General features: G+C 48.2%; 1 protein-coding gene across 6 annotated transcripts in view; it reads left to right on the plus strand.

Moving 5' to 3' along the window:
* rasal2 (RAS protein activator like 2) overlaps nucleotides 1-21,228 on the plus strand; it is a 62,912-nt gene that overhangs the window by 27,327 nt on the left and 14,357 nt on the right. For 4 of the 6 annotated variants that reach the window (XM_026149134.1, XM_026149132.1, XM_026149131.1 and 1 more), the window contains exons 4-5: nucleotides 14,717-14,823; nucleotides 16,758-16,870. In XM_026149134.1, coding sequence (XP_026004919.1) covers nucleotides 14,717-14,823; nucleotides 16,758-16,870 — 220 coding nt within the window. Of the gene's footprint in view, nucleotides 1-5,648; nucleotides 5,765-13,099; nucleotides 13,125-14,716; nucleotides 14,824-16,757; nucleotides 16,871-21,228 lie in introns of those variants that run through there. The other 2 variants (XM_026149135.1, XM_026149136.1) reach the window with 2 other exon arrangements.

Consider the following 21,228-nt stretch of genomic DNA (forward strand, 5'->3'; position numbering starts at 1 on the left):
GGCCAAACCCTGCTGTCATCAGGAGGATTAGAGTGAAAACAAAAGAACGGCTGTGATGAGGAGGGTTTGAGTATCTCTGTGACGATGTTCACGGTCATGTGATCACAGACAGAAACCTGCGTCATGTGACATCACATGAAGAGGAAGCTTCATCCTGGACTCTTCAGAGCTCTGTGTGTGTGTGTGTGTGTGTGTGTGCGCGCGTGCACGTGTGTGTGTGTGTGTGTGTGTGTGATTAAAAACTATAAAACAGATAAAAATTATTTTAGCGTCGAGCTTTTGTGCTTGTTGGCGTTTTCGGCGTCACGGCGACCTGTGGTTTGACTTTAATACTGGGTTAAACACTAATCCTATATTGGTTTAACTGTGACGTTATACTGGGTTAACTAGACTGGAGAAATATATTTATACTGGAGACTACTGGGACGATATTTGCTTAGAAGCTGGATTCATACTGGTTGTTGTGGTGGTTTGTATGAAGCTGGGCCCTGATGGTGTCAGTCTGGGATTTATGTGGGTTTGAAACTGGTTTTACCCATAAACTCGGTTCTATCCTTGGTTTCATACTGGTTATTTGATTTTTAGTGATCCTGTTTTCATGACGTTTGTCGGCATCATAACAATCATTGTATTAAAGATTTTTCTACTAAATTAAGGATTCATATATATTTTAAATATAAGATTTAAAAGTGTAAAATATAAAAAAGTCTTGATTTTATTCACTTTGTTTGCATCTAAAAGAAAAAGCGAATATTTTCATGATGTCTCCTACACAAGTTTGAAGTTAGAAACCAGTCGTGGAGCATTTCTGGTGAATTTCTGCTGGTGGATGTTTCAGCTGCCAGATGTTCACAGCTGTCTGAGGCGTGAGAGTTTTTGTGTGCAGTTTGGGAGGTTTGTGTGTAACCTGTGATTGCAGCTCTGGCTCCTGTGACGTGTCGGCGCGCTGCGTCTCTCAGGTGGATGTTTGTCTGCTGTAATGAGGCGTTCGGGTGCAGCCTGTAATTTTGCGGCTCTGTGTGGGAACGTCGCCTCTGACCGAGGAATGCCTGAGGACAAAGCGTCCAGTGTCCGTCCGTCTGAAGGAACGCGGGTGACCCCCGCTGCCCCCGACGCCCGGGCTGAGGGGATTCCCACCCAGAGCTGCAGGGGTCCGCGAGGCTGTCGGGAAACAACACGCCGACAGTTTAAAAAGCTTTGACTCGGAGTTACCCGCATTGATGAGTTTATTGATCAGCTAGAGGACTGATAGAAGCCCCCCCCCCCCCAAGCTCACCCCCACGCTGACCCTCACCCGTCATTCAGCCACACAGGAGCCCATTCATTCAATGACCTCCTTAATCCCCCACCACCCACCGGCCCCTCACAGGGGGGAGGTTATTTATATGTTAATGTGGCCGGTCTGCCCCCACAAAACAGGCCCCTAACAACCAGTATGAACTGGATCTCTACTGGGATTATTCTGGTATTAAATCAGGCAAGTGAGTGTGTGGATACTGGTGTAAATACTTGTTTGAAAAAAAGCTTAACTGGTTTAATACCAGGCTACTGGTGGGAATGTAACACTGGTTTTTAGCTTGGGTACAATATCAGATTTATACTGGTTTCATACTGGAAATTTACAGGATCTAATGATGGAATTTTCTGGGTTTAATGCTTCATTCAAACTGATGTCATTGAAAATGTTCCTGTGTTTACAGTCAATACAGCATTTATACTGGGCAACATTTATACTGGGCAACATTTATACTGGGTAGGGCTGCCACAAACGATTATTTTGATAGTCGACTAGTCACCTATTATTTTTGCGATTAGTCGACTAATCAGATCATCATCCACTGGACGTAAAACTACAGCTTATATAACTATCATTAGCTTACAGCTTTAAGCTTTTAAGGTGCTAACTAAAAATAAAGACAAGATGAGTTTATTCAATTTTAATGAAATTTGCAGATTGTTTCGGTGAAGTTTAATAAACTCCTTGCTATCTAAACTATAACAGGACACCGGAGTAAATTCTCCAGCATCTCACACTTCTGATAATCAGCTGTCTGCTTGACGTTTATTCAGCTGTGTAAAAACTATAACTTTAATCTCAGCCAAACCGATTTACTCAGGAACAAATAAAATACTAAAAAAAAAAAAAAAAAAAAGCCAAACAACAACATTTTTAAGTTATCTAAGTGACTCATATATATTTAACCTGAGTAGTGAAAGACGGCGGTGGGTTTGAAAACGATTTGCCGGGAGTCCGGTGCTCTCACGGCTCTAGTTAGCCTAGCCCCCGGCTAGCTATCGAGCTAGTGGGTAACAGACGTCTCCGAAAACGTCGGAGCGCGTTTGAAAATATGCGGTGTCTTGATAAACTGAGCAGATATTTGAGGTTTACACAGCTACATTCTCGCCTGAAAATATGTTAAACGTTTATTTTGTGACCCAGAAAGAATAATAAGAGTAACATTAAAACTAACTAGCTGCCGCCATTGTTGGAAACTGAGCTGGGCCGCGCTATGAATTCTGGGACACAGCTTCTTCTTCTTCTTCGGGGTTTAACGGCAGCTGGAATCCTTGTACGTGCAGTGCTGCCATCTTCTGTTTCAGTCCGTTATTACACTCTTAAATCCTGCTATTATTCCTATGTCTTTTGCGATCTTACAAAGCTTCAAACGACGCGTCGACTATTAAATCAGTCGTCGACGATTTTGATAGTCGACGTAATCGTGACTAGTCGACAAATCGTGGCAGCCCTAATACTGGGCAACATTTATACTGGGCAACATTTATACTGGGCAATCGTTGGTTTAACACTGGAGTTTCCTGGTTTTTATTGATGGTCCAGCGCAGACTCACCCTGAGTTTATACTGGTTTAACTGGGTTTATAATTCTGGGTTACAACTGGTTTTATCTGCAAAAACCATTTTGTTGTAGTTACTGGCAGATCTGGATTAAAGCTGGATTATGGCTGGATGATGTGTTTGTTACTGGGGATGAAACCAGTGTCTGTGGGCTGTTAATACTGAATCTGCGGTTTAATACTGGGTTGAATGTTTGATTTTAAAGGTCTGAGGCAGTTTAATAAGTTATACTGGAAATACTGGAAATTGTGCTTGATGAGTCACTGGTTTCACACTAGAATTTTCCTGTATTTCATGCTGGATTTAAAGTGGATTTATTCGCAGGTGTAGACTGTTCAGGATTAATACGATGAGCGATCTTTGTCTGTATCCTGTTCCAGTGCTGTTAGATTTATTTGTTCTGTGTTTTTAGCTGAATTCAGTCTGGAGTCAAACTGATTCGTCTTTACTGTTCAGACTGTGTCCAGAGTGTTTTTGAATCAAACATTTCTGACCCTTTCTCTGAGTTCACTGGATGTTTTGAAACACCCGACGCTCTCTGAGACTTAAAACCAGGGCGTGAAGCAAAATACTAAAGCAGGAAATTAAACCCTGTTTTATTCTCCTCCTCCTCCTCCTCTTCCTCCTGTGCTTCTTTTTGCTTGTTGTTTGCAAACTGAAGGCCGAGCAGCAGTGACAGAGCTGAGATATAATTGTAGTCCTCTGTCTTCGGTACAGTCTAATTACAGTGCTGACTGCGTGCTCATTAACTGTCTCAGCTCTGCAGCCTCCTCCTCCTCCTCTTCCTCGCTCTGACACAGGAGCGTCCAGCTGAGGTTCTTCCTGGGCCGCGGCCTGATCGCAGCAGATGATCTGTTTGTGAACGTAGCCCCAGGCCTCAGGTCACGCCTTCGCTCACCTGTGCAGGTGACTTCCTGTCAGGCTGCAGGTGGTCACAGCAGGAGAGTCTGTAGTTAAAGGTCAGTCGGTCAGTTTTGAGGGTCACGGGACTGGAATCCAGGCTGTCAAATAAAAGCAGCACTGGTTTAACTGGAGTAATACTGGGTTTAGGTAAGCTGGACTACTGTAGTACAGATTTATGGTTTAACCGTCTGACTGAGGCTGAATGATGAGTTTCATACTGTGTGTGGCAGACTCACTCAACATTGGTTGGATCCATTCGACCAATCAGTGTTAGTAAAGACATGACTGCTGAAGGGTCGTCTCTCTGGTCACGTGATCGCTGTCGGGCTGCTTTTGAATCGTTTCACAGCTCTGAGATTTTCACTTCTCTCAGCCAACCGGAGTACGAGCTGGAAGTCACACAACACATTTTCAGAAATCCCAGGAAGTCCGGCGACACCTTCTCCTCTGCTCCGTCCCGTCTCAGTACAAATGCACGGGAATTTTTTCAGAGTGGCCGTACGGGAACCATTGCACTTCCTGTTCCCCGTGTACTTGTATATTATAGATACATTATTACACGTGTCTTATTACACACGCACAAAGACATGATTGTGAAACGTCTTCGTACTGAGTTAACGGCACGGTTCTCCTTCATGTGTTTGAAGCCAGACCTTTAACCTGAGCTCTCGGAGTGCTTTTCAGTGTGCCTGTCTCTCCGCGTGGGTCCCACACAGGCTCTTTTGTTTGGGGCTGTTTTTAAAGCTCTCGCCACTCTTTGCCGCGCTCTCTGTTCAGCTGCTGCAAAAGTCTCCAAAACGGGTTTTTGTCTTCGCTCCTCGTTGTTGTTTCAGGCTGATCTCGTCTCGCTTCATCTCTGGATCTGCTGCATTCCTGTCTGCTCTCCACCTGTCTGCTCCACCACAATAAAACCACCACCTCCTGCTCCAAACTCACCTTCAAAGTAAAAGTCTGTGACACAAGTCTGGATTCAGTCCATAAATTCCTCAATAAAACAAATGCTGCTGATATTAAAAGTGCTCCCTCAGGCTACATGTGACTCTGTCGTGTTCACACAGACTTAAATCATTCAAGTCAGATCAGTTCGGTCCATCAGCAGCAAAACTACAAATCTGAAAAACACCATTTATATTTGCATCATTCAGATTTATCTGTTCTTTGACGTGTCCTCGGCCACTGATATTTAAACTGAATGCACTGATACTTGTTTGTTTTTTTCACTCTAACGGTTAATTTTTCCTCCCGCTGGACGTGGCAGATTATAAAGGGGCTGTCCACCACACTGGATGTGATGTAACTGCTGGTCATGAGGGTTGGCGAGTGTCTGCAAACACTCTCCAACTGCTCTCTAAGCAGGTTTAACATCTAAACATCACCTTTTTTTATTTATGTCTCCATCATAAAAGCCTCCGAGAAGCTTTTGTTGTTGTTTTGTGAGGTTTGAATTTAACTTGTTGAGCTCGTTGTGTCAAGTCAAGTCAAGTCAAGTTTATTTATAGAGCACATTTAAAAACAACCAAGGCTGACCAAAGTGCTGTACAGTAAATACAGATAAAAATACAATAGAACACAATTTCGTAATAACACCTCGCTGATAAAAATAAAAAAAAAATATATAAAACAAATAAATTAAACCTTTCTAAAAGCCAATGAAAAGAGGTGAGTTTTAAGAGCGGTTTTAAAAGTTTCTAGGCTTTTGGAGAGTCTGACGTGAGGTTGTAACGGGACACAAATAGCAAGAGAGAGCCACGAAAATAAAACTGCCAACAAGCTGCTTTAAATGCTGGCTCGTTGTGTTAGAGAGCCGTGGGTTGTAAATGATGTTATCACAGTTTTATACTGAAGGCCGAGCGCTTCGCTGACAGCGCAGTTTCCTGGTTCGGACCTTTATTGTGAAGGTGCGGGGGAAGTGTGCGCTGAGCTGCTGTTTGCTGACGGAGTGAGACCGTCCGGACTGAGTGAGGACATGACTTTAGAGTTATCGCGGTTGTGATGGACTTTCCGGGTGAGTGTCTCTCTCTAACCCTCCGGTCGGACCTCCGGAGGTCGGGCAGACACCGGGAGAAGCTCGGTCTGCTGCCCGCCTCCGGAGCGCTCTCCGCCGGCTGCGTTCGGGCGCGTGTTCGGTTGAAGTTTGCCTGCAGAGCTGCAGCTTCAGGCTCCGCGAGGAGTCGGACCGAGAGGAGAAGTTAGTTTCTCCGATCAGCAGCCTGGCATCAGTTATCGATCAGTTATCGATCACCATCAGAGGTGAACGTGTTCAGCTGATGGATCAGTCGAGCTGCTGCTGGTCTGAATTTTATTCAGACATGAAAGAAAAGAGACGTTCAGCTCTGAGCTTTAACAGGTGCAGTCATAAACTTTCTTTATACAGCGCTTTCAAACACAAACGGCACAAAGAAGTGACGACGAAGATGTGAACAATGATGACAACGTTGTGATGATTATTCAGGAGAACACATTTCTGATTTCTCAGGCCCCAGAATTTGAATTTAAGCTCGAGTGTCTTTTAGTAAGATCCTGACAGTCAGCAGGACTGAGGTGATGAGAACTGCTGGGTGTTTCTGCCTCAGACGTCTTTGAAGGGATGACTGTGCATATAAGCACTAAACAGTTTTTATGTCAGCTCTGTGGGTTTTGCTCTGGAGGAAAGCCAAAACAGCACGGTGGTTAGCACTGTTGCCGCACAGCAAGAAGGTCCTGAGTTCAATTCCACCATCAGGCCGGGGTCTTTCTGTGTGGAGTTTGCATGTTCTCCCCGTGTTTGCGTGGGTTCTCTCCGGGTACTCTGGCTTCCTCCCACCGTCCAAAGACATGCAGCTTGTGGGGATAGGTTAATTGGATAATCCAAATTGTCACTAGGTGTGAATGTGAGTGTGAATGGTTGTTTGTCCCTGTGTGTTGGCCCTGCGACAGACTGGCGACCTGTCCAGGGTGTACCCCGCCTCTCGCCCTATGACAGCTGGGATAGGCTCCAGCACCCCCGCGACCCTGAAAAGGACAAGCGGAAGCGAATGGATGGATGGATGGAAAGCCAAAACCTCTCTGTTATGTGTTCATGTCGTCTGTCCTTCCCCTGCTCTCGGCTCGCAGCGATGCAGCTCCTCGCACACGGAGTGGAGCAGGCAGTTAACGACATGCTGTGTTACTGTTATGGTGCAATAAAAGCTTCCTAACAAGTGTTAACCTAACGCAGCGAGCGTGCCAGCAAGGTAACGGGCTGTCGCAGCGCGGCACTTTAATCACCTTTTGGTTCTTTGGTCCCGATCATTGCATCCCTGTCCTGCAGCTCGGGTCGTCAGGTGTACATGAGTGTGTGATGTGGGTGGGTTAAAGCCCTGTATGTAACAGGAAGTCTGTGCAGAGTAGCTGAGGTGGGGCTGTGTCAGAGTCCACATGATGGAGGCTCATGTTCCTGGAGAAAACATGGCTGCGGCCCGTTGGTGATTTGAATGTCAAATCAAAGCTCCGTGTCAGAGGTCACGCCCAGACTGCAGGCAGGATGCGTGATGGCGGAGGACAGGTGAGAGTCAGAATCATTTAGACATTAAAGGTAAACATGTATTTAGAAATGATGATGCATTAAAACCTCCACGCTGAGATCTGAAGCAGAACCGACTTTAGCTTTCAGATCGTGGTTGAACTTTAAAACCAGCTCTCGGAGCATGCTGGGAGTAAAACCTGCTCCAGGGTTATTACACTGGACTGAGACTACAGCGAGTGTGTGGAAAAGAACAAGAGCTCGACTGTAGGAGAAAATAAGATTGACTAAACCTGTATTTTATCAAACCGACCATTATTTCTAACCAGGTCGTTAGAAACCAAGTGCACATGACAAAGGTTGAGAAGGCTGTGGCCCTCGCTCTCCTGACTCACAGTCCTCTGACTTAATCAGCAAATAAATGTTTTCCAGCTGGTTTCTCTAAAATAAATGATATATATTTAAGTGTGAAGCATCAGCTGACAGTCAGCGGGACGTTGTCAGTCCTCAGTAATGCAGAGGTGTGACCTCAGCCAGTCCTGTAGTCACCTCAGCAACAAATCTGGTGACACCTGAGGTCAGGATTCTTCCTCTTATCTCCGAGTTCATTCACAACACATGATGTCATCTTGAGAAACCGGGCGAGCCCCGCCCAGTCTCTTCTGCCTGCGGTCTGTCATCACTTCCTGTGTGAGGACAGTTTAAAAAACAAAAACCTGTGTGGCTGCAGCACCATGGCAACCATTATCACAGCTTACAGTCATTCACTGCTCGGAGTCGTCAGCGTCCGTCCCATGATGCACTTGTTGCTCCAATGCAGAGCCGCTCGTCATCAGGGACAACAATAAAGATCAAAGTGACCTCTGAGTGACCTCAGTTTCATTGTTATTAGTGCTCAGTAATGACCTGCTAGTTAAAGCGTATTAACGAGCTCATTGATGATGGTTACTATAACGGCCAGCCTGAGTCACACTCAGTGTGCAAACATGACTTCAGCCTCTCACATCTGGAGGTACGCTGACGTCTCCTTACTGCGGGCGCCTGGTGCTCGGCGGCTCTCACGTTTCTTCCGGCTCCGTGCGCTCGGCTGCTCGTCATTATTAACGTTAGCCTAAATCGCGGCGCTCCAGCTGTCCCCGCTCCTGCTATGATTAGATCATTGTGTCCCAAATTTCCCGAAGACGACTCCCATCTGAGGATGCACGCAGCATGACGGGAGCTCCCTTTAAAGGAGCACGCCACTGTTTCCTGCAGTTTTGTTTTTAGAGAGTTTGACCTTTGACCTTGCAGGAGGCGGCGTTATGAAAGACCTACAGAGATGCTTCGTGGCAGCAGAGACCACGCGTCTCCACAGGCGCCTCGCTCGCTCTGATCGAGGCTGTAACTGTGATTCTGTCACTCTGGAGTTTAATGAGGGCGGCGTCCTCGCAGCACGGGAAGACGACTGACCCCAGGTCAGATTCGACTGTTTGTAACAGGAGTTTGCAATAATAGGACGAAACAAAATAACATTTATTCAGACTAAAGGTTTATTCCAGAACTTGGAATTAAGAGCTGTGGAAACAAATCTGAAGTCAGCCACAAATTCACGCTTTACATTCGAGCTGATCTGAAATTAAAGTGTCGCAAACAATAATGTAGAGCTCAGAACAGCAACGGGACTTTAAAGAAGCTTACCAAATAACAGAGCAGCAAATGTTTTCAAATCCAGAAACATTTGAGTTAAAAATCAGGTGAAGACGGCGCAGCGTTCAGAGGCTGAGCTGCCAGGAAGTACCAGGAAGCTCCCGGCTCACCGTGTCTGTGCTGATGTTAAAGTCAAAGGATGAATTCTGCAGCTACTGAGTCAGCAGAGCGGCAGCAGAGCGGCAGCAGAGCGGCAGCGACTTTCATGCATTAAACTGCATCAATGTCCCTAAACACGACTCAGCAGAGTCGCTGCCGCTCTGACATCAGCACAAACGCTGCACCGCGGTGGCGTCCTGTTGCAGCCCACGCTCGAGTTCACGGAGCTGGATCTCGTACACCTGTGGCATCCAGACTGAAAACACCTGAATTCAAAGATACAAGCTGCGGCTCAGGACTGCTTTTAAATGATCCCAGTTTGAGCTCTGCAGGTGAAGATGACCTGATGCTCCACACTGTTAATGAAGCCACAGCTTCAGGAGGTCTGATGAAGCAAGAACGTTTAAGGTCTGCGAAATGTGACAAAACGATCAAAACTTCAGCTTTGATTACCTGTAATAGAAATAATACGTGTAACTGAGTGTGTGGACCAGCTGTTTATTATCCGACACTCGTTCCAAACGTCTTAAATCTGCCCCGACATTCCTCATGACAGAAACAAAGCGAACGACATCCGAGCCGATCGGGCAGGTGACAGCAGGTTGAATCCTGGCGCCGTGGTCGTGGTTTGAGCAGCGGCAGCGGGGCGAGCTGGTGGCTCAGAGTTTCACTGATACTGTTAATTTATTCAGAGGAATGTGAAGCGACGCGAGAGGAGGCGGCCGACGCACACGGGCCGAACGAGGCTCGACAAACAGAACTGGTTTCATTATGTGAAAAGAAATTCTTTGAATATTTGTTGTGAAAGCGGAGCTGAGTGTGAGGAGGAGGGCTGACGGGGTCTCGTTGTTTTTATCATTCCTGCTGAGAAAAACTCTGATGACAACTGAAGAGAAGGAACAAAGCCGGCACAACAAGTTTAAAAAAGGCGAACGCCAGAGAACGCGGTCGTAGCCCTCCACAGGATCCACGCTGTTCCTACCGTCAGTATTTTCACATTCAAACACTTGAAATTGTTTAAATGTGGAAAGAAGTGATCCCTTCACCCACTGTCACTCTTCAGTGTTTTTTGTTACACGGCTCCGTTAAGAGGAATCTTTTAGTTTGTTGTTTTCTAATAATCATATAAAATATGTGAGATTTGCTGCAGGCTGACAGCCGTTAATACAAAAAATGTGTAAACACTGATAAATGATGTCATGAGCCATCAGACCTGTGATGTAATGGCCGTGAGCCCAGACGCCTGATGATGTTTGGACATGAGGCTGTTTCACCTTCATGCAGGCGCTGTGGCCTCACGGCTCTGCTCTTAGACACGCTCCCACTTTGGGAAACATTCGCTAAAACCAGGACTTTCTGGGAATCTCACCTTATACCTGCTGCTGTGAAAGCTCCGCCCACTCTGCCCTGCAGACAGCTTCACACAAAGGTTTCTTTGTGCAGCAGACTGGTGTGTGTGTGTGTGTGTGTGTGTGTGTGTGTGTGTGTGTGTGTGTGTGTGTGTGTGTGTGTGTGTGTGTGTGTGTGTGTGTGTGTGTGTGTGTGTGTGTGTGTGTGTGTGTCAGGTGTGTGTCAGGTGTGTCAACTCCTGAATGAGCCAGAGTTCAACATAGGTCAGCTTCAGCATTCCTCGCGCTCCTTTCTGATGACATCACATCCACCCATTCATCTTTTCTGAGCGGTGTCACACTACTGACCCACACACACACACACACACACACACACACACACACACACACACACACACACACACACACACACACACACACACACACACACACACACACACACACACACACACAGGTGACAGGTTGAACCACTTATGATGGGAGGAGGGTGCTCACGGTTCAGTGTTTACCTGCTCGCTGTCTGCTGAGATGTGATTGGTCAGTATTACCTGGTTGTTTATGTGCAGGTTTCTGTTTGTGGAGGTTTGTCCTCACAGAGCTGCTCATTCATCAGGCGGTCGAGTCGATAACTCAGACATTAAACTAATCAGCCAGCTGTGAGCGGACAGATGTTCAGGGAGCCCTCGGAGGCCGACGGGATTTTAAACTCAAACAGGCTGAAACCATCGCGTGCGCCGACACCAGCAGCTGATGGATGACTTTCTCTGACACCCGATAGCCTCCTCCTGTCCCTCGGCTCTGCCTCTCTCTGCCCTCAGGCTTATTTTTAGCAGCGGTTTTCCCACGAGTCCGTCCGGGAAGCTCGATACCTACGAGCCGACACCTGAGCCGATTTAACCCAAAGTCGTGGTGGTCAGAGGGAGGGCGGCGGAAAGATCCAGCAACTGAAAGCCGTCCAGAGTCCCTCAGTGTGCATCTGTTCACACGTTCATGCTTTTATACCTGCAGTTCCTCTAATGACCACTAGAGGCTCTGGCAGTGAGTCAATGCTTGCAACATGTTTACAGCCTGCTTAAAGTTCGTATTATTGGGGGCGGGGCCTGTTTGACTGACAGGCGGCTGTAGCTGCTAGCTGTCTGCTAGCTTGACCTGAACTGGACCAATGGCGCGTGTTTGTGCGGTTGGAAGCTTAATGACATCATCTAGCCAATAACATGGCTGCTGTGAGGTTACTGCTAACAAACGTGGGTGTTAGCACTAATTAGCAGCTAGCTGCATCAGCTGACAACTTTGTTTTTTTTTAAAAGCATATTTAGATGAAAAGGTGCAAAGTTTCAGAAGCAGTGCACGTGCATGGTTTTACCTCAGTCTGTTAGCTACAGTGTTAGTGTAAGCCACGCCCACAGGTCACAGACCTAAGCAAAAATAGACCAAAGCACCAGACTGGTGAGCTGCTGGTCTCTGGTTTGACCGTGACCCCGTCTGTGAAGGTCGCGGTCTCTGGTGGATCCGCTGAAACGACAGATTGAGCCGAGTTCCCGCTGATCAATATCTCGTTAGCAGCAGCAGGAGGAGGAGGAGGAGGAGGAGGAGGAGGAAGGTGAAAACCTGAGCAAACTGATGATTACTGTTGATCACACGTCACATGTTTGCTGGTTCGATTCCTGGTGTGGCTCATCTGCTGATTACTTGTCTCAGAGTACAGATATTTGAGACACAGCTGATCAATAGATATTTATAGATGATCAGAGGATCCACTGAGTGTGACAGAGGACACTTGGTCATGAGTGGGTTTAAATTTTGCTGCACTGAGTCTACCTGTGTGCCAACAACAGCAGGTGTGGACTGATGCTGATGGTCTGAACGACTCAGGTGCAAAAACAGGAAATAATATTTAAGCTGAACAGCAGGCAGAGCGTCTGCAGACGCGTCTGATTACTGTTTCATAGTCTGCACGCAGCTGCAGGTACAGTTTCTAAAAGTTTCAATAATTTTCATTTTAGAGCAGATCATTAAGAAACTCTGAAAGTCTTCAGACTCAGAGACAGGCGTCGGATCCTGTGCTGAATGGTTAAAGAGCCAGAGTGTGAACATTTGTGTTATTAAAAAGCGTCGACTCTTCAGTCCCGGGTCACCGATGACATAAATTATGCTTTTGAAAGTGATTAATGGTGATTAGCGAGTGATCGGATCAATGAACAGACTCTGAAAATAGAGTTAATTTGCAGGCCTGATGTGATTCGGCCCCCAGAGTTGTGTCCCACATCAGCCGGCTGAGGGGAAACTTATTTGGTAATTATCCTCCGAGGGCAGCGATAAACGCAGCGAGAGAGGAAGAGGAGGGAGGTGCTGCAGAGACAGAGAGAGAGGGAGAGGGAGAGGAGGGTCTGCAGAGAGGAAGGAAGACACGAAGAGGAGGAGGAGAGACAGCAGAACGGAGCAGTTTGTGGGATTGATTGAAGAAATGCGGTAAAACCTCAGCGAGCGGACGAGCGAGACTTAGAATTACTGCTGAGTGGAGAGAGAGGAGGAGGAGATGGGAAAGGAGGCAGCGTGAAGGAGGAGGATGCGGTGCTGAGGAGGGAGGGGTGGCAGAGGGGAGGGCTGGGGGATGCCAAAGTGGAGGACGGGACAAAGACGGATGTTTGCAGCTTAACCTCATTGGCTGACAGGTGGCAGCGGCTCCGGCCAATCCCGTCTGACTCTGTGTGTGTCCTCTCCTCAGATGATGGGGAACAGCTGCGATCGAGGTACCGTCTCCCTCTCTCTCCCTCTGTGTATGTCTCTGTCCGTGTCATGTGACCGACCTGTCATACCGGGCTTCCTGCCGCATGTTGCCTCAACTTTGTCCCGGGAGTGAAAGACCAGCGCTGATGGCGTCCCCGTCAGCGCTCCTCTTCCTCCATCGTCAGGGGTGGTTTGGTTGGTGGGGTGGGGGGGGTTGCATGAAAGTTTGTCCCCGGCTTCCTCGCAGCGCTGCATGCCTGCGGCGTGCATGCGGCGAGCGCCTCGTCCTGCAGCTGGAACCTGATACAGCTCCCCGCTGCTGCATGCTGCGCTCACTTCCTGTTGCAGAGCAGCACGTTTTGTTTCCTCAGCATGTAAACATCATGTTGGCTCCATACGCTGCCGGTCGGACGCCAGCGTCTCTCGAAATGTTGTTCTGGTGTCGCCATGACGCTGCTGGCTCCGTATAAGGTGGCGGCGGCCTGAGCTGGGTCGGGGTGGAACTCCCACAGCTGATTGTGGCTCGTGTGTGTCTTCATGCTCCAAACGGCTGCGTTATGAACTCTCATACAGAGGTGTCAAACATGTGGCTCGGGGCCCAACCCGGCCCACTGGATGTGTTTGCAGAGAGCTGCAGAGGAGGACGCGGAAATGTTAGACTCTGGTTTCTGCAGCAGGAAGCTTGGCGAGCTTCACAGACGGGCCGATACAGATTATTAAAGAGGAGGAGAGACAGAGGAGCGATATCTGAATGATTTACAGGTGCAGAAAGAATCCGGCGTCATGCTCTCATCACTGATGTTATTTATTATTAGTCGTGTACTTTTGAATCCTCTGTCATTGAGCCGTGGAAATCCTGGTTAGTGTTCATATTAAATAACGTAGAGATGGTCCCAGCACTGCTTCTGTCTGCTCCTCTTCTGTTTGCTGTTCACATGTTCAAGTTTTAGCTGAGCTGGTTTCAGGAAGTCTGAGGCTTCCTGTCCATGTAGCTGCTAGCATAATTTAGCCTTTTTGCCATTAGCATAGCCGCTGTGGCGCCGTCACAGCTGATTTGTCTCCATGTTTTAAAGTTTGTCTCATTAAAGTTACTCTCTTATTATCGTGACTCTTTCAGCTCATTTGTTTTTGCTGCTTCAGACTGAATGTGTTTCTCTGTTCTCAGTTCTGATTGGCTTTTACTTCTGATGTGTAACCAATCAGACTCTCCCGTAGACCTCATGTGGAACATCTGCCTTGACTTACAGTCCAGTAAATGTTTAAGTTTCAGTTAAATGTTAAATCAGGACACGACCCATAAGACGTGGCGGCTCAGATGATTGCACTGGTCAGCGGCAGTCGTCATGGTTACGTGCTGTTGGCGCTCTCTGGTTTTCTTCCTATTTGAACCTTTCAGTCCGTTTGCAGCACTTTGGTTGGTGAAAATGACTTGAAGTGTGTTGGCGGCGTGATTACTGGAAGAACGTTTGACAGAAGGTGTAGATATCTGCGACCCGATGTCTGTCCACGTCCTCCGTCATGTCTGAACGTCTTCGCCTGTCCTCCGTCGCTCAGCTCAGAGGCTGATGATGATGATGCTGGTTAACCCTCCCTTTCTCTCTCTCTCTCTTTGCAGAAGTTTCTTCGGAGAGATCTCCGAGGAGGAGGAGTATTTCCGGTTTGGGGAGCTCGGAGAAGAGCGTCGCAGTCGACAATCCAAACACGTCTCCGTTCAAAGTGCCGGTGAGTAACGGGAACGCGTCTCTGCATGTATTTATTTACTGCACGCCATCACAGAGATCTCAGGCCCGTCTCTGCTCCGTCGTCCTCTCTGGTGTTCCTCCACCCTCAGAGCACGGACACGTGTCGCCTGTTTGCTGTATATCAGGCTGTACATAAGGCAGAGTTCCTGTTACCAGCAGGTGGCGCTAAAGTCTGAATACTTGATATTAATAAGTTACGTGTGTGTTTAGGTCGTGGCATCACTCATCAACGCCTCGTCAGTTTTTCACAGCCAGAAGGGAGGGTGGCATGCTAATGCTAACTAGCTTGGTTATCAGGTTATCAGGAAAGTGCTCAGTAAATAAAATGTCGGTGCAATCGAACACAGGATATTACTGCAGCTGTTGTTCTGTTAGTTTCCAGCGTCTCTGTTTGAAGCTCTGCTGCGACTGTTTTCCCGTCGTTAGCACTTTGAAGCAGAGCTGAAACTCTGTGCTGAGAGTTTGTGTCGCAGCTCTCAGGTCGTATTTTTAGTTTCAGACGTCTTCACGCAGATTTAAGTAAACACGGCCGGGGAGCATGCTGGGAGTTCATCAGTGGTGAGGAAGTGACACGAAGCTTTCAGTCGTCTGTTCAGCGATCCTCAGAGACCAATAATCGTGATCAATAGGTGTGATTGGCTGTTTGGTGGAGGCGGTTTTTAAGGGTGCAGGCGGCCTGTTTGAAGTGTTCCTCGCTCTCTGGCAGGATGCGTCTTTATTCTGATGCATTAAAAGGAGCCAATGAGCCTGAAGGGAGTCTGCAGGGGAGGGGGGGAGGAGGTGATGCGTTTGAGGATATTAATATCTCCGGAAATGAGGCCGCTCACTTCCACAGCTCTGCACGGGGCTTTTATTGTGACAGACGACCTGAGAGCTGAAGGGTTTGATCAGAGTTTGATCATAGATGGAGATACAGGGATGACTCATCAGTGTGGAACCAATCAGCACTCAGCCTGAAGCAGGCCTGGGTGGTGTCGGTGTGTTTAGATGTCAGAGTGATTTTTAATACCAGCAAAACAACAGACACATGAATCTTCTACCAGAAGTCTCAGAGTGGCTGAGCTGAAGACATTTATTGTTTCTCCTGCATGAAAACGCCACCAGGGGGCAGCAGGTGCTGGTCAAACATGCTGCTGAGCTCAGCGACCTGTGAAACATTACACTACACTGTGCTGTGGACGACTCAGACCCCACTGCCTTTCACTGCAGCTGGCGCAGGCGAATATCGCTGTAGAACTTGGAGTTGTGTCTTCAGTGCAAACGTGACGGAGTTACAGTCGCTCTAAAATGAGCTGAAACGCACAGGTGTGTGCGGATGCTGTGCTCACGTCATTTATTCCACCTGCATGAAAACACCACCAGAGGGCGTTTTCTAGTCGAGGCACGTCCACCTGAGCCCGTTCATCGCTGCTGAATCGCGTACAGTAATCACCAAAATAATGAGATTAAACCTGACTGCAGCTGAAGGTGGTGGTTTGTGCTGAGGACTGAGGGTTGGTGCTGCTGCATCAGTGTTTCATCTTTCTGGTGGATCACCTGGATCCCGTGAGTTGAGTTTGTGAGGTGGAGGATGGAGAAGTGTTTCTGTGAAGGACCTCGCTGGCTCAGAGCGGAGCTTTGTGTGAGCCACAGCAGCATCGCTCACAGCGAGGCTCTTGTGACAGAAACAGGATGGAAAAAGGACGTGTGAGACGCTGTTGAGAGATCTGAGAGTTTTTAGGGTGGATCAGTAGAAACAGGAGCTGCTTTTATTCTTGGAAGGCGGTTTGAGGTTACAGTCGAATATCTGAAGCGATTACTCACCGATCCAATGCTCATGAAAGTCCACGTTAACGTGTCTTTGTGAAGATCAGTGCTGCTCTCGTGAAAATCACCATCTGTGACTGATTCTGACCTTTGCTGTTTCTCCTTCAGGGGTTTTTCAGTAAACGTCTTAAAGGCTCCATCAAAAGGACGAGGAGTCAGACCAAACTGGACAGAAACACCAGCTTCAGACTGCCCTCCATCCGGCCCGCCGATGCCGACAGGTAACACCTCCAGAGCTCGAGCTGTTCTTCAGCTGTTCTTCAGCTGTTCTTCAGCTGTTCTTCGCTCAGATTTGAGTCTTTTACTCCATTAAATCTAAACATAAACACACTCCAGCCTTGGTGCAGACGGGATGTCTGTGCACAGTCCTTCCTCCGCCTGCAGCCTGATGATCTCCACCCGCAGGCGACGCTGTCAGGCCTCCTGTTGCGTGTTCGGGGTCCACCTCGGGCTCTCTGCTGGTTCTGCAGGGTCCAGATGGACGGTTCAGACCCCCCTGCTAGAAACAGGACAGCCTGGCCTGGAACAGGCACTGAGGTCCTGCACAGTGTGTTTCCACGTCTGTTCAGTTTAATTTCATTATTTAGGACAGTGCATGTTAATGAACATAAATGTAAACAAATTACATGAATTTACGGACAAATGTTCCTAAAATTCAGAATTTATAAACGTAAACTGATCATATGAACACAGACGAGCCAGGCTGAGTGCTTTTACCCCTGATATGAGCAAACAGCATCACGTCTGCCTTTCACGTGGGGGTCTGTGGGGGCGACTCACTTCTGAGCCTCTAGTGGACTTTGGAGGAACTGCAGGTTTGCTCAGGCCTGGGGGGTCGACTGAGTCGGTCTCTAACAGCGTTTGTTATGAAGGAGGAAACTGGCTCCATAAGAGGTCTGCTGGGAATCGTGATGTGACGGTTTCCTTCGGTCTCGGCGAGCTGGTGACGGTTTGATTGGTTTGTTAGAGAGAGCTTCTGACTGTGGGCCGGGTCAGAGTCGCGGACGCGTCGGTTTGAGTGAATCTGCAGTTCGTTCATGCTCAGTGACGCTGAGCAGCAGACTCTGATATTGCAGCTCATTTCCTGCTCTGGCTGCTGCTTCTGGTCGCTCTGCGTTTCCTCCAGTAATGACGCCCGGCGTCCTTCTGTCACATGTGACAACTCTGTGCGGCAGACAGAGGGCGGGTCGGAGAATATGCAGCAGGTCTCTCCTCCTGCCGATGGTGGAGGTTGTGGGTTTTCCCTCTTTCCATTAACCCGCCCAGCCTTCCCAGCACTGCCTGGAGGTGGTTTTACTGGAATCTGCTGCACTCTGCAGAGGTTTGGTGGGTTTGTAAGAGAAAGGTTCCTCCTGAGTGTGTGAGTGTGTTTTCATGAGATCTTTTCCCTGGAAAACTTCCAGGTATGACTCTGTTTTCCTGTTAAATCATTTTTAAAGTCGTGAATGACTCGTTTCCTGTCTGAGCTCTGATCCATGTGTGTCACCAAGAAAATATGTCATTCAAAAACGTCCTTTAACAAAAATGTTTTTCGTTTCCTCGGCGATTTTGATGATAGTAAACAAAGATATTTGACACAACAGCAGTCGGACGGTTTATACAGCTGTAAAGACTCGACACCAACCATCACCTACAAGCAGCACTGGTGACAGTGAGGAGGAAGAAGCCCCTTTAAGCAGGAGCAGGCTCAGAGACGGGCTGCCGTCCACCACGCCCTCACACGCTGTGGTAGCACTTCCTCTCATTTCCTGTCTGCTTTTTTTGAGTGACAGTTTAACCAGTCCAAGATTATTTTTCCTTTGAGGGAAAATAATCAGATTTAATCCGAGCATTACAGCATTTATCACCATGGTTACTGCGTCCTGACTTAAGACAATCGGCACTGTTAGAGTCAGCATCGAGGTGAGTGTGTTTCCTTATATGGAGAAATGGGGGCGTGGCAGATTTCAGACCGCAGCGATTAACCTGATTCACCAACATGAGAACAAACATGGTCGGCGTGCGCGTGTCATGACAGGAAACTGTGAGTGAGGAATTAATCCAGATGCAGGTCTCCTCCTGGATTCATGCAGGTGTGGGAGGAGCTTCAAGCCTGAGCGAGGTTTAACGGCCAACAGGAAGTGTGTGACACCAGGAAGTGTTTGCTGAACCTCTGCACAACATCTGTCCCAGCCTCTGTGTGCGTGGTGCTGATGCTGAGTGCAGCTTTATAACCGACAGAGTGACAGCCAGCTGGACATCAGGATAATGCTGCACACACACACACTCACACACAGACACACTCACACACACACACACACACACACACACACACACACACTCACACACACACACTCACGCACACACACACACTCACGCACACACACACACACACACTCACGCACACACACACACACACACACACACACACACACACTCACGCACACACACACACTCACACACACACACACACACACGCAGCCTCGCTCTCAGTCAGCTCTGAGCTCTGACTCCTGATGGATGGTTCGTCCTCTCTCCTCCGCAGAGCTCGGATAGCTCAGCTCTCCAAATCGCTCCGATTCAGGTAGGACTGCACTCGCGCGTGTGAGATGAAAACGGTGCGTTGTGATTGGTTGACTGACTCCTGCTGTCTTTGGACGGGAGTCTCCGGGTTTGTGGGCGATGGAGAAGCGCTGACAGACGTCTCAGATGAAGTTTGAGGTTGAGCTGAGCCGCAGGGAGCCGCACCGCGAGCTCCGGTGTTATCTGAGCGCAGCGGTTGAAGTCGAGCTCGTTACGGAGCAGAGTTAATGTCCTGTGGTGCCGCAGAACCCACGCGACGGGTCGACAGCCAAAAATAAATCTGCGAGCAGCCTCAGAACCGTGAAGGTGACCCGGTCTGCCGAGCGCGGCCGCGTTGCTGTTTGCTGCGCTTCAATAATGTTGCTACGGGAGCCCCGAGGAGCCAATACTGTACACAGAGAGGTGCACTGTGGGAAAAACTTTTAAGAAAACTCTGGATTTCTGTGTCTCCTGGTCTCACACCAGAAGATGTTCAACTGAAAACTTCCTCTGATTCACCCAGCTGTGCCCTTCATCATCATCATCATCACAGGAATTACCATAGACAGAGATGCTGTGTGTGTGTGTGTGTGTGTGTGTGTGTGTGTGTGTGCTTAGACCTGTAAGTGCTTCCTCCTCGTCTTCCTCTGGCAGCAGAGTGGATCAGGTTTCTGTCCTAATGCAGGAGACCAGCCCTTCCTGTGTGCGTGTGTGTGTGTGTGTGTGTGCGTGTGTGTGTGTGTGTGCGTGCGTGCGTGTGTGCGTGTGTGCGTGTGTGTGTGTGCGTGTGTGTGTGTGTGTGTTTACACTCTGCTGACACTCAAAGAAGCAGTCAGGTTGTGTGTTTTATGACTGTCTCTTTTATTTGGTGAAACATGGCTTACTGTGTTTCACCGATGGAGCGTTGCGGCTGCAGGTCACATGACCAGGCAGGTCTTAGCAAACGTCTTCTAACCGGAGCGCTCGATTCCTCTGCTCGTGTTTGAACTCGCGCTGAAACTGCAGGTTTTTGGATCTAAAGCAGGTCGTGAGCGTGAAAAGTTTCCCACTCCTGGGTTTGTGTTGATGGGTGCCAGCTTCTGCACGTGCTCAGTAGTGGTTTAGTTTTAAAATTGTAATACCACATGCGACCACCAGGGGAAATTAGTCTCGAGGCTAGGAGCTGCCTTCAAGGTTAATTAATGCATCCACAGTCTGAAGCTTCGAGCTGCAGGGATTTCCAGATAAGGAGTTTTTTCCTTTAATCATCCTGACGCACACCTGATCAGAAATCAGCTGACGGGACAGGAAGTCAACCCCACAGACTGTATACAAACGATGCGTGTGCTCACACGTTGGTTTCTGCACTGTGTCGGCATCTTGATGCAGTCCTGCTGTAAAGCTGGATTTTAACAGGCCGGTGTATAAGACCTGACTCACTGCTGGAGCCTCTAGTGGACGTCAGAGGAACTGCAGGTTTGAGTGAAACTTGGCAAACTGCTGACCTACAGATAGATCTGAGGTTATTTGTCGTACACCTGAATTCAGTGAAAGCGTGACGATGCTTTAAAATGAGTGAAGAGCTTCTTCTGGTTGGTGCTTTGTGGACGGAGAGCCAAATGTCTCGGATTAGTCAAATGCACAGCGATGCTTCCAGCTGAGCGTCGCTGTTGGTTTGTGACCAGCCTTGATCAGGATGGCAGATGATGAAGCTCGTGCATCGCTCGGTGTTTAACCTTCAGTCTCAGCTTTAATAAAAGCAGTTTTTTAATCACGAGGCCGACAATGATGGAATCTAACGGTCAGAGCGTTTAATTCAGCATCATGATGTCACAGCATCACTGCTGATCTCAGGCCGGTAATCCGGGTTTATGTAACTCATCTGACACAGCGGGAGGATTACACACACACACACACACACACACACACACACACACACACACACACACACACACACACGTTTCCATCACATTGATTAGTTTCCTTCTGGTTTAACCTGGACGTCTGCACAGGAAACCGTGATGATTCACTTCACGCTGTTGTTTTTGTTGCTCTCAGT

Source organism: Astatotilapia calliptera, chromosome 18, assembly GCF_900246225.1.
Source record: "Astatotilapia calliptera chromosome 18, fAstCal1.2, whole genome shotgun sequence".
In the NCBI taxonomy this organism is placed as follows: domain Eukaryota; kingdom Metazoa; phylum Chordata; class Actinopteri; order Cichliformes; family Cichlidae; genus Astatotilapia; species Astatotilapia calliptera.